This window comes from Coregonus clupeaformis, unplaced genomic scaffold (genome assembly GCF_020615455.1).
Source record: "Coregonus clupeaformis isolate EN_2021a unplaced genomic scaffold, ASM2061545v1 scaf0792, whole genome shotgun sequence".
NCBI lineage: Eukaryota > Metazoa > Chordata > Actinopteri > Salmoniformes > Salmonidae > Coregonus > Coregonus clupeaformis.
The window spans coordinates 109,332-127,454 of record NW_025534247.1 but is presented as its reverse complement, the minus strand read 5'-3'; the positions used below and the strand labels follow the sequence as shown (position 1 = coordinate 127,454).

The following is an 18,123-nucleotide window of genomic DNA, read 5'->3' as shown; positions in this document are numbered from 1 at the left end:
TCCACCACTGTAATTGTTGAAACCTCTACCTCAACATCACAGCCCACAACAACAGGTGAAGAAACAACAGGGCCAGTTGTCATAACTTCCAAACCCACTACATTAACAACAACTACCATTGCACCCACAACAACTGCAGAGGTAACTACACCTACAACAGGTGGAACTACAACAATTGAACAAACCACAACTGAGACAATTCCATCTACATCAACAAAGCCACCTAAAGTAGTCACCACCGGCCCCAACAACCACTTCCACCACTGTAATAGTTGGAACCTCTACCTCAACATCACAGCCCACAACAACAGGTGAAGAAACAACAGGGCCAGTTGTCATAACTTCCAAACCCACTACTTTAACAACAACTACAATTGCACCCACAACAACTGCAGAGGTAACTACACCTACCACTGGTGGAACAACCACAATTGAAGAAACCACAACTGAGACAATTCCATCTACATCCACAAAGCCACCTAAAGTAGTCACCACCGGCCCAACAACCACTTCCACCACTGTAATTGTTGAAACCTCTACCTCAACATCACAGCCCACAACAACAGGTGAAGAAACAACAGGGCCAGTTGTCATAACTTCCAAACCCACTACTTTAACAACAACTACAATTGCACCCACAACAACTGCAGAGGTAACTACACCTACCACTGGTGGAACAACCACAATTGAAGAAACCACAACTGAGACAATTCCATCTACATCCACAAAGCCACCTAAAGTAGTCACCACCGGCCCAACAACCACTTCCAGCACTATAATTGTTGAAACCTCTACCTCAACATCACAGCCCACAACAACAGGTGAAGAAACAACAGGGCCAGTTGTCATAACTTCCAAACCCACTACTTTAACAACAACTACAATTGCACCCACAACAACTGCTGAGGTAACTACACCTACCACTGGTGGAACAACCACATTTGAAGAAACCACAACTGAGACAATTCCATCTACATCAACAAAGCCACCTAAAGTAGTCACCACCGGCCCAACAACCACTTCCACCACTTTAATTGTTGAAACCTCTACCTCAACATCACAGCCCACAACAACAGCTGAAGAAACAACAGGGCCAGTTGTCATAACTTCCAAACCCACTACTTTAACAACAACTACAATTGCACCCACAACAACTGCAGAGGTAACTACACCTACCACTGGTGGAACAACCACAATTGAAGAAACCACAACTGAGACAATTCCATCTACATCAACAAAGCCACCTAAAGTAGTCACCACCGGCCCAACAACCACTTCCAGCACTGTAATTGTTGAAACTTCTACCTCAACATCACAGCCCACAACAACAGGTGAAGAAACAACAGGGCCAGTTGTCATAACTTCCAAACCCACTACTTTAACAACAACTACAATTGCACCCACAACAACTGCAGAGGTAACTACACCTACCACTGGTGGAACAACCACAATTGAAGAAACCACAACTGAGACAATTCCATCTACATCCACAAAGCCACCTAAAGTAGTCACCACCGGCCCAACAACCACTTCCACAACTGTAATTGTTGAAACCTCTTCCTCAACATCACAGCCCACAACAACAGGTGAAGAAACAACAGGGCCAGTTGTCATAACTTCCAAACCCACTACTTTAACAACAACTACAATTGCACCCACAACAACTGCTGAGGTAACTACACCTACCACTGGTGGAACAACCACATTTGAAGAAACCACAACTGAGACAATTCCATTTACATCAACAAAGCCACCTAAAGTAGTCACCACCGGCCCAACAACCAGTTCCACCACTGTAATTGTTGAAACCTCAATATCAACATCACAGCCCACAACAACAGGTGAAGAAACAACAGGACCAGTTGTCATAACTTCCAAACCCACTACTTTAACAACAACTAAAATTGCACCCACAACAACTGCAGAGGTAACTACACCTACAACAGGTGGAACTACAACAATTGAAGAAACCACAACTGAGACAATGTCATCTACATCAACAAAGCCACCTAAAGTTGTCACCACCGGCCCAACAACCACCTCCACCACTGTAATTGTTGAAACCTCTACCTCAACATCACAGCCCACAACAACAGCTGAAGAAACAACAGGGCCAGTTGTCATAACTTCCAAACCCACTACATTAACAACAACTACAATTGCACCCACAACAACTGCAGAGGTAACTACACCTACAACAGGTGGAACAACCACAATTGAAGAAACCACAACTGAGACAATTCCATCTACATCCACAAAGCCACCTAAAGTAGTCACCACCGGCCCAACAACCACTTCCACCACTGTAATTGTTGAAACCTCAACCTCAACATCACAGCCCACAACAACAGGTGAAGAAACAACAGGGCCAGTTGTCATAACTTCCAAACCCACTACTTTAACAACAACTACAATTGCACCCACAACAACTGCAGAGGTAACTACACCTACCACTGGTGGAACAACCACAATTGAAGAAACCACAACTGAGACAATTCCATCTACATCCACAAAGCCACCTAAAGTAGTCACCACCGGCCCAACAACCACTTCCACCACTGTAATATTTGAAACCTCTACCTCAACATCACAGCCCACAACAACAGGTGAAGAAACAACAGGACCAGTTGTCATAACTTCCAAACCCACTACTTTAACAACAACTACAATTGCACCCACAACAACTGCAGAGGTAACTACACCTACAACAGGTGGAACTACAACAATTGAACAAACCACAACTGAGACAATTCCATCTACATCAACAAAGCCACCTAAAGTAGTCACCACCGGCCCAACAACCACTTCCACCACTGTAATTGTTGAAACCTCTACCTCAACATCACAGCCCACAACAACAGGTGAAGAAACAACAGGGCCAGTTGTCATAACTTCCAAACCCACTACATTAACAACAACTACAATTGCACCCACAACAACTGCAGAGGTAACTACACCTACAACAGGTGGAACTACAACAATTGAAGAAACCACAACTGAGACAATGTCATCTACATCAACAAAGCCACCTAAAGTTGTCACCACCGGCCCAACAACCACCTCCACCACTGTAATTGTTGAAACCTCTACCTCAACATCACAGCCCACAACAACAGCTGAAGAAACAACAGGGCCAGTTGTCATAACTTCCAAACCCACTACATTAACAACAACTACAATTGCACCCACAACAACTGCAGAGGTAACTACACCTACAACAGGTGGAACAACCACAATTGAAGAAACCACAACTGAGACAATTCCATCTACATCCACAAAGCCACCTAAAGTAGTCACCACCGGCCCAACAACCACTTCCACCACTGTAATTGTTGAAACCTCAACCTCAACATCACAGCCCACAACAACAGGTGAAGAAACAACAGGGCCAGTTGTCATAACTTCCAAACCCACTACTTTAACAACAACTACAATTGCACCCACAACAACTGCAGAGGTAACTACACCTACCACTGGTGGAACAACCACCATTGAAGAAACCACAACTGAGACAATTCCATCTACATCAACAAAGCCACCTAAAGTAGTCACCACCGGCCCAACAACCACTTCCACCACTGTAATTGTTGAAACCTCTACCTCAACATCACAGCCCACAACAACAGCTGAAGAAACAACAGGGCCAGTTGTCATAACTTCCAAACCCACTACATTAACAACAACTACAATTGCACCCACAACAACTGCAGAGGTAACTACACCTACAACAGGTGGAACAACCACAATTGAAGAAACCACAACTGAGACAATTCCATCTACATCCACAAAGCCACCTAAAGTAGTCACCACCGGCCCAACAACCACTTCCACCACTGTAATTGTTGAAACCTCAACCTCAACATCACAGCCCACAACAACAGGTGAAGAAACAACAGGGCCAGTTGTCATAACTTCCAAACCCACTACTTTAACAACAACTACAATTGCACCCACAACAGCTGCAGAGGTAACTACACCTACCACTGGTGGAACAACCACCATTGAAGAAACCACAACTGAGACAATTCCATCAACATCCACAATGCCACCAAAAGTAGTCACCACCGGCCCAACAACCACTTCCACCACTGTAATTGTTGAAACCTCTACCTCAACATCACAGCCCACAACAACAGGTGAAGAAACAACAGGGCCAGTTGTCATAACTTCCAAACCAACTACTTTAACAACAACTACAATTGCACCCACAACAACTGCAGAGGTAACTACACCTACAACAGGTGGAACTACAACAATTGAAGAAACCACAACTGAGACATTTCCATCTACATCAACAAAGCCACCTAAAGTAGTCACCACCGGCCCAAAAACCACTTCCACCACTGTAATTGTTGAAACCTTTACCTCAACATCACAGCCCACAACAACAGCTGAAGAAACAACAGGGCCAGTTGTCATAACTTCCAAACCCACTACTTTAACAACAACTACAATTGCACCCACAACCACTGCAGAGGTAACTACACCTACCACTGGTGGAACAACCACCATTGAAGGAACCACAACTGAGACAATTCCATCTACATCAACAAAGCCACCTAAAGTAGTCACCACCGGCCCAAAAACCACTTCCACCACTGTAATTGTTGAAACCTCTACCTCAACATCAAGGCCCACAACAACAGGTGAAGAAACAACAGGGCCAGTTGTCATAACTTCCAAACCCACTACTTTAACAACAACTACAATTGCACCCACAACAACTGCTGAGGTAACTACACCTACCACTGGTGGAACAACCACAATTGAAGAAACCACAACTGAGACAATTCCATCTACATCAACAAAGCCACCTAAAGTAGTCACCACCGGCCCAACAACCACTTCCACCACTGTAATTGTTGAAAGCTCTACCTCAACATCACAGCCCACATCAACAGGTGAAGAAACAACAGGTCCAGTTGTCATAACTTCCAAACCCACTACATTAACAACAACTACAATTGCACCCACAACAACTGCAGAGGTAACTACACCTACAACTGGTGGAACAATCACAATTGAAGAAACCACAACTGAGACAATTCCATCCACATCAACAAAGCCACCTAAAGTAGTCACCACCGGCCCAACAACCACTTCCACCACTGTAATTGTTGAAACCTCTACCTCAACATCACAGCCCACAACAACAGCTGAAGAAACAACAGGGCCAGTTGTCATAACTTCCAAACCCACTACTTTAACAACAACTACAATTGCACCCACAACAACTGCAGAGGTAACTACACCTACCACTGGTGGAACAACCACCATTGAAGGAACCACAACTGAGACAATTCCATCTACATCAACAAAGCCACCTAAAGAAGTCACCACCAGCCCAACAACTACTTCCACCACTTTAATTGTTGAAACCTCTACCTCAACATCACAGCCCACAACAACAGCTGAAGAAACAACAGGGCCAGTTGTCATAACTTCCAAACCCACTACTTTAACAACAACTACAATTGCACCCACAACAACTGCAGAGGTAACTACACCTACAACAGGTGGAACTACAACAATTGAACAAACCACGACTGAGACAATTCCATCTACATCAACAAAGCCACCTAAAGTAGTCACCACCAGCCCAACAACCACTTCCACCACTGTAATTGTTGAAAACTCTACCTCAACATCACAGCCCACAACAACAGGTGAAAAAACAACAGGGCCAGTTGTCATAACTTCCAAACCCACTACATTAACAACAACTACAATTGCACCCACAACAACTGCAGAGGTAACTACACCTACAACAGGTGGAACTACAACAATTGAAGAAACCACAACTGAGACAATGTCATCTACATCAACAAAGCCACCTAAAGTAGTCACCACCGGCCCAACAACCACCTCCACCACTGTAATTGTTGAAACCTCTACCTCAACATCACAGCCCACAACAACAGCTGAAGAAACAACAGGGCCAGTTGTCCTAACTTCCAAACCCACTAATTTAACAACAACTACAATTGCACCCACAACCACTGCAGAGGTAACTACACCTACCACTGGTGGAACAACCACCATTGAAGGAACCACAACTGAGACAATTCCATCTACATCAACAAAGCCACCTAAAGTAGTCACCACCGGCCCAACAACCACTTCCACCACTGTAATTGTTGAAACCTCTACCTCAACATCACAGCCCACAACAACAGGTGAAAAAACAACAGGGCCAGTTGTCATAACTTCCAAACCCACTACTTTAACAACAACTACAATTGCACCCACAACAACTGCTGAGGTAACTACACCTACCACTGGTGGAACAACCACAATTGAAGAAACCACAACTGAGACAATTCCATCTACATCAACAAAGCCACCTAAAGTAGTCACCACCGGCCCAACAACCACTTCCACCACTTTAATTGTTGAAACCTCTACCTCAACATCACAGCCCACAACAACAGCTGAAGAAACAACAGGGCCAGTTGTCATAACTTCCAAACCCACTACATTAACAACAACTACAATTGCACCCACAACAACTGCAGAGGTAACTACACCTACAAAAGGTGGAACTACAACAATTGAACAAACCACAACTGAGACAATTCCATCTACATCCACAAAGCCACCTAAAGTAGTCACCACCGGCCCAACAACCACTTCCACCACTGTAATTGTTGAAAGCTCTACCTCAACATCACAGCCCACAACAACAGGTGAAGAAACAACAGGGCCAGTTGTCATAACTTCCAAACCCACTACATTAACAACAACTACAATTGCACCCACAACAACTGCAGAGGTAACTACACCTACAACTGGTGGAACAACCACAATTGAAGAAACCACAACTGAGACAATTCCATCCACATCAACAAAGCCACCTAAAGTAGTCACCACCGGCCCAACAACCACTTCCACCACTGTAATTGTTGAAACCTCTACCTCAACATCACAGCCCACAACAACAGCTGAAGAAACAACAGGGCCAGTTGTCATAACTTCCAAACCCACTACTTTAACAACAACTACAATTGCACCCACAACAACTGCAGAGGTAACTACACCTACCACTGGTGGAACAACCACAATTGAACAAACCACAACTGAGACAATTCCATCTACATCCACAAAGCCAACTAAAGTAGTCACCACCGGCCCAACAACCACTTCCACCACTGTAATTGTTGAAAGCTCTACCTCAACATCACATCCCACATCAACAGGTGAAGAAACAACAGGGCCAGTTGTCATAACTTCCAAACCCACTACATTAACAACAACTACAATTGCACCCACAACAACTGCAGAGGTAACTACACCTACAACTGGTGGAACAATCACAATTGAAGAAACCACAACTGAGACAATTCCATCCACATCAACAAAGCCACCTAAAGTAGTCACCACCGGCCCAACAACCACTTCCACCACTGTAATTGTTGAAACCTCTACCTCAACATCACAGCCCACAACAACAGCTGAAGAAACAACAGGGCCAGTTGTCATAACTTCCAAACCCACTACTTTAACAACAACTACAATTGCACCCACAACAACTGCAGAGGTAACTAAACCTACCACTGGTGGAACAACCACCATTGAAGGAACCACAACTGAGACAATTCCATCTACATCAACAAAGCCACCTAAAGAAGTCACCACCGGCCCAACAACTACTTCCACCACTTTAATTGTTGAAACCTTTACCTCAACATCACAGCCCACAACAACAGGTGAAAAAACAACAGGGCCAGTTGTCATAACTTCCAAACCCACTACTTTAACAACAACTACAATTGCACCCACAACAACTGCTGAGGTAACTACACCTACCACTGGTGGAACAACCACAATTGAAGAAACCACAACTGAGACAATTCCATCTACATCAACAAAGCCACCTAAAGTAGTCACCACCGGCCCAACAACCACTTCCACCACTTTAATTGTTGAAACCTCTACCTCAACATCACAGCCCACAACAACAGCTGAAGAAACAACAGGGCCAGTTGTCATAACTTCCAAACCCACTACATTAACAACAACTACAATTGCACCCACAACAACTGCAGAGGTAACTACACCTACAAAAGGTGGAACTACAACAATTGAACAAACCACAACTGAGACAATTCCATCTACATCCACAAAGCCACCTAAAGTAGTCACCACCGGCCCAACAACCACTTCCACCACTGTAATTGTTGAAAGCTCTACCTCAACATCACAGCCCACAACAACAGGTGAAGAAACAACAGGGCCAGTTGTCATAACTTCCAAACCCACTACATTAACAACAACTACAATTGCACCCACAACAACTGCAGAGGTAACTACACCTACAACTGGTGGAACAACCACAATTGAAGAAACCACAACTGAGACAATTCCATCCACATCAACAAAGCCACCTAAAGTAGTCACCACCGGCCCAACAACCACTTCCACCACTGTAATTGTTGAAACCTCTACCTCAACATCACAGCCCACAACAACAGCTGAAGAAACAACAGGGCCAGTTGTCATAACTTCCAAACCCACTACTTTAACAACAACTACAATTGCACCCACAACAACTGCAGAGGTAACTACACCTACCACTGGTGGAACAACCACAATTGAACAAACCACAACTGAGACAATTCCATCTACATCCACAAAGCCAACTAAAGTAGTCACCACCGGCCCAACAACCACTTCCACCACTGTAATTGTTGAAAGCTCTACCTCAACATCACATCCCACATCAACAGGTGAAGAAACAACAGGGCCAGTTGTCATAACTTCCAAACCCACTACATTAACAACAACTACAATTGCACCCACAACAACTGCAGAGGTAACTACACCTACAACTGGTGGAACAATCACAATTGAAGAAACCACAACTGAGACAATTCCATCCACATCAACAAAGCCACCTAAAGTAGTCACCACCGGCCCAACAACCACTTCCACCACTGTAATTGTTGAAACCTCTACCTCAACATCACAGCCCACAACAACAGCTGAAGAAACAACAGGGCCAGTTGTCATAACTTCCAAACCCACTACTTTAACAACAACTACAATTGCACCCACAACAACTGCAGAGGTAACTAAACCTACCACTGGTGGAACAACCACCATTGAAGGAACCACAACTGAGACAATTCCATCTACATCAACAAAGCCACCTAAAGAAGTCACCACCGGCCCAACAACTACTTCCACCACTTTAATTGTTGAAACCTTTACCTCAACATCACAGCCCACAACAACAGGTGAAAAAACAACAGGGCCAGTTGTCATAACTTCCAAACCCACTACTTTAACAACAACTACAATTGCACCCACAACAACTGCTGAGGTAACTACACCTACCACTGGTGGAACAACCACAATTGAAGAAACCACAACTGAGACAATTCCATCTACATCAACAAAGCCACCTAAAGTAGTCACCACCGGCCCAACAACCACTTCCACCACTTTAATTGTTGAAACCTCTACCTCAACATCACAGCCCACAACAACAGCTGAAGAAACAACAGGGCCAGTTGTCATAACTTCCAAACCCACTACATTAACAACAACTACAATTGCACCCACAACAACTGCAGAGGTAACTACACCTACAAAAGGTGGAACTACAACAATTGAACAAACCACAACTGAGACAATTCCATCTACATCCACAAAGCCACCTAAAGTAGTCACCACCGGCCCAACAACCACTTCCACCACTGTAATTGTTGAAAGCTCTACCTCAACATCACAGCCCACAACAACAGGTGAAGAAACAACAGGGCCAGTTGTCATAACTTCCAAACCCACTACATTAACAACAACTACAATTGCACCCACAACAACTGCAGAGGTAACTACACCTACAACTGGTGGAACAACCACAATTGAAGAAACCACAACTGAGACAATTCCATCCACATCAACAAAGCCACCTAAAGTAGTCACCACCGGCCCAACAACCACTTCCACCACTGTAATTGTTGAAACCTCTACCTCAACATCACAGCCCACAACAACAGCTGAAGAAACAACAGGGCCAGTTGTCATAACTTCCAAACCCACTACTTTAACAACAACTACAATTGCACCCACAACAACTGCAGAGGTAACTACACCTACCACTGGTGGAACAACCACAATTGAACAAACCACAACTGAGACAATTCCATCTACATCCACAAAGCCAACTAAAGTAGTCACCACCGGCCCAACAACCACTTCCACCACTGTAATTGTTGAAAGCTCTACCTCAACATCACATCCCACATCAACAGGTGAAGAAACAACAGGGCCAGTTGTCATAACTTCCAAACCCACTACATTAACAACAACTACAATTGCACCCACAACAACTGCAGAGGTAACTACACCTACAACTGGTGGAACAACCACAATTGAAGAAACCACAACTGAGACAATTCCATCCACATCAACAAAGCCACCTAAAGTAGTCACCACCGGCCCAACAACCACTTCCACCACTGTAATTGTTGAAACCTCTACCTCAACATCACAGCCCACAACAACAGCTGAAGAAACAACAGGGCCAGTTGTCATAACTTCCAAACCCACTACTTTAACAACAACTACAATTGCACCCACAACAACTGCAGAGGTAACTAAACCTACCACTGGTGGAACAACCACCATTGAAGGAACCACAACTGAGACAATTCCATCTACATCAACAAAGCCACCTAAAGAAGTCACCACCGGCCCAACAACTACTTCCACCACTTTAATTGTTGAAACCTCTACCTCAACATCACAGCCCACAACAACAGCTGAAGAAACAACAGGGCCAGTTGTCATAACTTCCAAACCCACTACTTTAACAACAACTACAATTGCACCCACAACAACTGCAGAGGTAACTACACCTACAACTGGTGGAACAACCACAATTGAAGAAACCACAACTGAGACAATTCCATCCACATCAACAAAGCCACCTAAAGTAGTCACCACCGGCCCAACAACCACTTCCACCACTGTAATTGTTGAAACCTCTACCTCAACATCACAGCCCACAACAACAGCTGAAGAAACAACAGGGCCAGTTGTCATAACTTCCAAACCCACTACTTTCACAACAACTACAATTGCACCCACAACAACTGCAGAGGTAACTACACCTACCACTGGTGGAACAACCACCATTGAAGGAACCACAACTGAGACAATTCCATCTACATCAACAAAGCCACCTAAAGTAGTCACCACCGGCCCAACAACCACTTCCACCACTGTAATTGTTGATGTTACACCCCTGAAAAAGGGGAGAAATAATCACGAACGTGACGCAGTTATGTTTCCTCACTGACAAATTTAGTGTAATGAGAAAAAGACCGCGATTCCCCCAGGAAGTTGGGTGGAGACCAGAGCAATCGATCTCAGGCTCATAGATTAAGAGCATTTAGTAGATCACAGATGAACACTTTTACCCTTAAATTAGGCACCACAAACTAAAGTAGTCAATATAACATTTACACATTCCTCTTACAATATTAACCCTTTGACTCTTGACGGATTTTAAACACATTTATGCATTTTATCAATCTCTATGAACTAGTACTGGATGCATAATCTTTTTAACCTTAGATATTTTAAGATCCTTACATACCATGAACTTACTAATACTTTTTAGTGTATAACAGGCTATGAATATGTCCTTTAACCTGTCACACTCTCCCCGACAAAATAAATGTTGTCCCAACATTACCAACATTATCTTCTTAAACAGTCTATAAGCACTGGACGTAGAAAATCCTCTTCTGTAAGCTAGTCCTTGAGCAGAGGTCAAAGTTCACAGTTCAAATAGAACCAAGAAGTTATATTCACAGTCCATATCTGTTGACCAGCTGTATAAACAGTCCATAAGCAGTCTTTTCTCATACTATTGTCAACAGTCCATCAGTTTTAATGATCTATATGCATAGTCTGCTAATTGTCTTGTGAAAGTCTGTGAAATCAGTCAGTAGTCCATGGTCAAACATGTCAACTCTGTCTGTGGCCTCAAGTTTGCTGAAGTCCATACATGTAGGGTGGCTGAAGGTAATATCGCTGTAGTGATGGCAGCCATGGAACCAGTCCTGGTGCAGGGTAGACAGGGAACAACTGTGGCTGTGGCTGTATACTGTAGCAGGAAGGGATACCAAGCTGATCATAGGTGATACGTCTTGGAGGGTGTCTCTCTCTTTGTGGCAGCTGGTAAGCTGGTTCCTCAGGTTCAGCAGCAGCAGTTAATGAAGGAAAGGCACTTAGTGGACGATCATCAGGCACATTTTCAGCAGGCAAGTTCATCTCCTCAGCAGGCAGTTCTTTAACTGTTGTTTTCTCCTCCAGCTGATTTTCAACAAGCGGCTGTGCTGGTAGCATATCAGGAACTGGCACCGCAACTGTTTGTTTCACTGGTGGGGGCCTGTTTTCCGACTCTCTCGCTGGTTCAGCATACCTCTCAGGTACTGTAGGAAATGTGGGGACCTGTAGCGGCTCATGATGAAGGTCATATTCATCCCCGCTGTCTTCATCAGAATCTAGAGGCTGTGATCCAGGCTGATGTCTCTTTTTCTTACTTTTGTCATCTTTAGTCATTTCTGGTTGTCTCTCAAAAGGTAAGTGGTCACAGGACATGAGCAGGTTTCTGTGCAGGACCCGGGAGCGTCCCCTACCCTTTTCTGGTCTCAACTCATAAATCGGCAGGTCTGAACCCATTTGTCTCACTACTGTGTGAATTTGATCTTCCCAATAGTTACGGAGTTTGCCTGGTCCTCCTCTTGGTGTCAGGTTTTTAATCAGAACTCGCTCGCCAGGCTGTAGCACTGAACTCCTAACTTTAGTGTCATAGTACTTTTTACTTCTTTCAGCAGCTTTCTGAGCATTTTCATTTGCAATGGCGTATGCTTCTTCCATTCCTCGTTTCCAGTTCTCCACGTAGTCTCGCTGGTTACTGGAACCTGCCTCTGTGCACAATCCAAAGAACATATCAACTGGAAGCCTGGGTGATCTCCCAAACAGAAGATAAAATGGTGAATAGCCAGTCACTTCGCAACGGGTGCAGTTATAGGCATAAACCAGTTTGTTTAGAGACTCCTTCCAGTTTGACTTTTTGTGTCTCAGTTAGTGTCTTTAGCATTTGCAACAATGTTCTGTTCATTCGTTCCACTTGACCGTTCCCCATCGGGTGGTAGGGTGTTGTTCTGGACCCCGCCATGCCACTGAGTTTCTTTAACTGATGGAACAACTGATTTTCGAATTCTCCCCCTTGGTCATGGTGGATGCGGGAGGGGAACCCAAACTTCAGGGCAAAGTCATTGAAGATGAGATTTGCAGCAGTTTTTCCTGACTTTGATGTGGTGGCGTAGGCTTGAGTGTAACGTGTAAAATGATCAACAATCACGAGGATGTACTCATATCCCCCTTTGCATCTGTCGAGATGGAGGAAATCTATACATACCAGTTCAAATGGCTGTGTTGTCACAATGTTTGTCAGAGGAGCTCTTGTTTCATGGCCTGGCTTTTTCTGCTTGACACAGCTACAAGTTTTAGTCACATAGTGCTCAATGTCAGATTGCATATAAGGCCAGAAGAAGCGGTCACGTACTAGTGATACAGTGCGGTCAGTACCTTGGTGTCCCATGTTATTGTGCAACTCTTCCATCACTTTACCTTTGTACTGCTCTGGTAGAACTAACTGCTTGCGGGCTGTAGTGATTCTGTACAGAATACCATCACTGTCGATTGTCAATTTGTCCCATTCTCTGAATAGGCATTTTGTCTTTGGACTGAATTCCTTTTGCTCTTTAACTGGCGGTTTGGAACCAGACAGCTTGAAATCGAGCACAGGACGGATGACCGGATCAGACTCTTGTGCCTCTCTTATCCCCTCTTTTGGGATCGAGCTGATTGTTGCTGTAGTTGTCTCACCTTCAGCTGATACTGACATAGATGCAGCTGAAATTGACCAAGGCACAAAAGGCTCTTTCTGTACCTCTACTGCTTGTATAGTGGCGGCAATGGTGTCTGGTGGAAGCTCCTCAGAACATTCTCTCATCAGTGACTCTACATCCAGTGGCATCCTCGACAAAGCATCTGCATCACCGTTCTCTCTGCCTGGCCTGTACTTTATTGTAAAGTGGAAATCAGCCAATTCTGCAACCCACCTGGAAGTGGTTGCGTTCAGTTTTGCAGTAGACAGAATGTAGCTGAGCGGGTTGTTATCACTGTATACAGTGAAGGTCGGAGCATAGTACAAATAATCATGGAACTTATCAGTGATTGCCCATTTTAGAGCTAGAAATTCTAGCTTGCCAGAGTGGTAGTGATAGTTCTTCTCAGCTGCTGTTAAGGTTCGAGAGCCATAAGCAATGACCCTAAGCTTCCCATCTTGCTCTTGATAAAGAACTGCTCCCAAGCCTTGGTGTGACGCATCAGTGTGTACAACAAATGGCTGAGTGAAGTCAGGGAAACCTAAGACTGGTGGGTGAAGCAGACACTCAATCAGCTGTTCAAGTGCCTGTTGATGCTGGTCAGTCCACAGGATTGGCTTGTTTGAGGGCACCACATGACTTACTTTCTTTGTTTTTGCTTTCCGTGGGTGGTCAGGTAATTTCTCTGAATCTGCTTTCAGGAGGTCATACAGACAGCTGGCCCTCCTAGAAAAGTCTTTGATGTACTGTCTGTAGTAAGTGAGTAAACCAAGCATTTTTTTCTGAGCTGGCCCACAGTCTGTGGTCTGATCTCTTTCAATGCTCTTACTGCTTCAAAATCGGCTGGGTCAACTTTGCTGCCGTCTGCAGACACTATTCTGCCCAAATAACGGACCTGGGGTTTAAAGAGATCACACTTACTTGGCTTGAGTTTGATGCCATACTCTCTGAGACGCTGCAAAACCTTTTGCACATCATTCACATGGCTGTCGAAAGTTTTACTGAAAACTAGCGTGTCGTCCAGATAAGGAATGCAGATGTTGTCCCGGAGCCCTTCCAAACATTCCTCCATACAACGCTGAAAAGCTGCAGGAGCGTTCATGAGGCCGAATGGCATACGTATCCACTCATAGAGTCCCCATGGGGTCACAAATGCTGTCAGTGATCTGCTTTCTTCAGAGATGAACCCTTGGTGATATGCTTTTCCCTGATCTAAAAGGGAGAACCAGGAATTACCACCTAAACTGTCCATGATGTCCTGGACCCGAGGGATGGGCTGGCGGTCGGGATGTGTCTTTCTGTTCAGGTCTCTGTAATCTATACACAACCGGAGGGTCCCGTCCCCTTCTTCCTAACGCACACGACAGGTGAAGAATATGAAGAGTTTGACTTCCTAACCCAACCCTGGGCTATGAGGTCATGAAGGTAACCCTTCATCTCCTGATACAGTGGCCTGGGCACTGACATGTATGTGCGCTTGACTGGTTCAGAGTCCTTTAGAGAAATAGTCATTTTCAATCGTTCAATGCAGCCAATGTCATTGTCTGATCTGGAGAAGGAGTGACACTCTTCTCTAAGCATTTTCCTAACAACCTCTCTCTGTTCTTCGGTTAGGTGACTTAAACCTACTGGTGGATCCCACTGTTCAGTAGCAGTACATGGAGTTTGAACACTAGTGTGATTCACTGTGGCTGGGGTGACAGCTTTTTCAAAGACTTGGGCAGGTAACACAGTCATAATGGTTTGTACTGTACCGATTATGGTGCGTCCTAGCAGGGCAATGTCGTGGTCAGTGGGGTTAGAGACATCAAGCATGACAACTGGAAAAACACCTTTCTTAACTCTGACTAGTGTGTCAAAGAACTCAAGTTCATCTGGCCACTGCGGGTTCAGGTCTGGCTGGAAAAGCATTGTCATGTCATCTTTGAAAGGCTGGGAAGCTACCCGGCACTCAATCTGAATGCTACTGTGTTTTGGTACAGCAACCTTCTCTTTCTTGGTCTTCACTGCGTATTCATCTGTCTGTTCTGCGCTAACAGCCTGTATAAAAGCCCTCACCTTATTTCTTTTGAGGCTTGGGAAAGCTTTTTTCACTGTACTGTACCGTTTAGTCTTTTCGGTCATTGTCAGGATGTGCTCAATAACATTGAAACCTATGATGGGATGAGATAGGTGACAGCCTTTCATTACCAGCACTGGGATGATCAGTTCCTTCGTTTGGTCAGTTTCAGAGGCTAGCCGAAAAGTTGTTTCAATCCATCCCAGGTACGGCATTTCAGTCCCATTTGCTGCCGTCAATCTTAGATCATCAGGTGAGTCCAGAATTTCTGAAACATCCCTCAGCCTTGCGTTTGGGAGAGATTCCGCTTTCCATCGTTCATCAATGACCGATACCTGAGAGCCTGTGTCCCATAGAGCTTGGAGGTGGTGGCGATTCAGGTGACACTCAACAAGGCACTGTCTACCGACTAGCGAGGTGACCTTATGGGGTGGCAACCTTGAGCTAGGGATGGTAAAGAGTGGGCATTTTCTTCTGTACAGGAAAGCTTTTCACAGGTAGAGTCCATTTTCAGGTGAGTGCATTTTTCCTTATGTTTAGTCCAATGTTGGTTTTGACATCCTTTGGAACAGTACAGTGTCTCTTTACATGATGAACATTGTTTCAGGTTCTCAAATGAATCTTCTCTGGCACAATTTGCACATTTCTGGGACTTTTTTGGTAGCTACGGTTAACACTTGTCCCTCAGCGGTAACCCTTCCCCGTTTAAAGGGGCCTCTTTGGATGGTCTGACTCCCGGATTTTACATCCAGCTTGAAAATGTTCCCCACTCCCACATCGGAAGCAGTGTGTGCAGCGTGCATCTGTTCTGGCCTGCTGGCAGACAAAACACCTCCTTGGAGCTTGAGCAGAGCGGTTGGTATACAGGTTAGGTGCATATTGATACTGCGCAGGGTCAGGTGCTTGGGGCTGACTGTAGTTGCTGTAATACTGCTGCTGGGAAACAGGTGGCTGGGGGTCCCTATCTGGCCTCCTAACTGGAAGTGGGGCATGGGCATAAGGCGATGACTGAAACATAGGCTGCTGTAATGTCTCCTTAATCTGAGCAATCTCTGCACTGAGACCTTTTAGGGAAGCTACACCTGTCTTAAGTTCAGCTAACTCTGTTAACAGTTCTGCGGGTATCTTAGCTTTGGCTTCCTTCACAGGACACTTTGCAGATGGCGTATCTTCTAACTGAACTACACTTACAGTTGTAGCAGGCTGTGGGGCATTAAAACGCTTTTTGTTTCGTCTTTCTATCTCATTAGCACAAGCAATGTTAAGCTTCTCTAGCAAAACCTCATCTGATGTTTCGCTATCAAGCAGGAGAGGCTGCATGTCTATCCTGATACTGTCACTCTGGAGACCTGTAAGGACTGTGTGTAAACACATGCGCTGGACTAGAGCAGGGTCATACTTAAGCCCTGATTCTGACTCCTGGGACGCAAATAGTACTTTCTGCCTCAAATCTAAGACGCGCATCAGGGAAGCTTTGAGGGGTCTCCTTGCTATGCTGTGCTTCTGAAGCTAGCTGTTTGTAAAGCTCTGTTGCACTCTTCTCTTGGAAGTGGGAACGCAGGATGCATCTAAGTGTGGGAAGAGTTAGCTGGGGTTTACCTTCCAAGTAGCTGCGTAGCTGTGAGCCTGGAGAAATAGCCCTGATTACTGCGTCTACTATTTCTACCTCAGGATAGCCTCTGTTAAGTCCATTCTCAATCTGATGGGCAAGGCTGGAAAAAGTCAGTTTATCTTTCTGGCCCGGTTCACCTATCTGACCAGAAATTTTTAACTCTTTGCGCCAGTATGAGCCGGGCTGTGCACTGGGTGAGAGCTGCATGCTCCTCTGAAGATGGGCAGGGGGTTGGGGCTGGCGCAGAGAATCACTGGCTTGGTCTGCAGTACTCTGCTCAGTTCCCACCCCTTGTTGTGGGGTTACAGTTCTCAGTCCCTCTATTCTGTGATGTGTTCTGGCTGTTTCAATATCATGGTCAGTTTGCCCTGTCTTGCTATCTATGCCACTGATCATCTCTGTCATTTTGTCTTTAAGTAACAATAATTCCGACATGCCGCCATCTTCTAACTCTGCAACTTCCTCTCTTTCAAGGAACATCATAATGTGAGTCATCAGTGATATGCGGGATTTGTCTTGAACATCTCTTCTCTGTTCGCCTG

At 44.9% G+C, this 18,123-nt stretch overlaps 1 protein-coding gene across 1 annotated transcript in view; it reads left to right on the top strand.

Moving 5' to 3' along the window:
* The first annotated feature begins 1,984 nt into the window (after positions 1 to 1,984).
* LOC121561484 (intestinal mucin-like protein) overlaps positions 1,985 to 18,123 on the top strand; it is a 30,416-nt gene continuing 14,277 nt past the window's right edge. The window contains exon 1 of the mRNA XM_045216762.1: positions 1,985 to 2,004. Within this exon, the coding sequence (XP_045072697.1) occupies positions 1,985 to 2,004 (20 nt within the window). The remainder of the gene's footprint in view (positions 2,005 to 18,123) is intronic.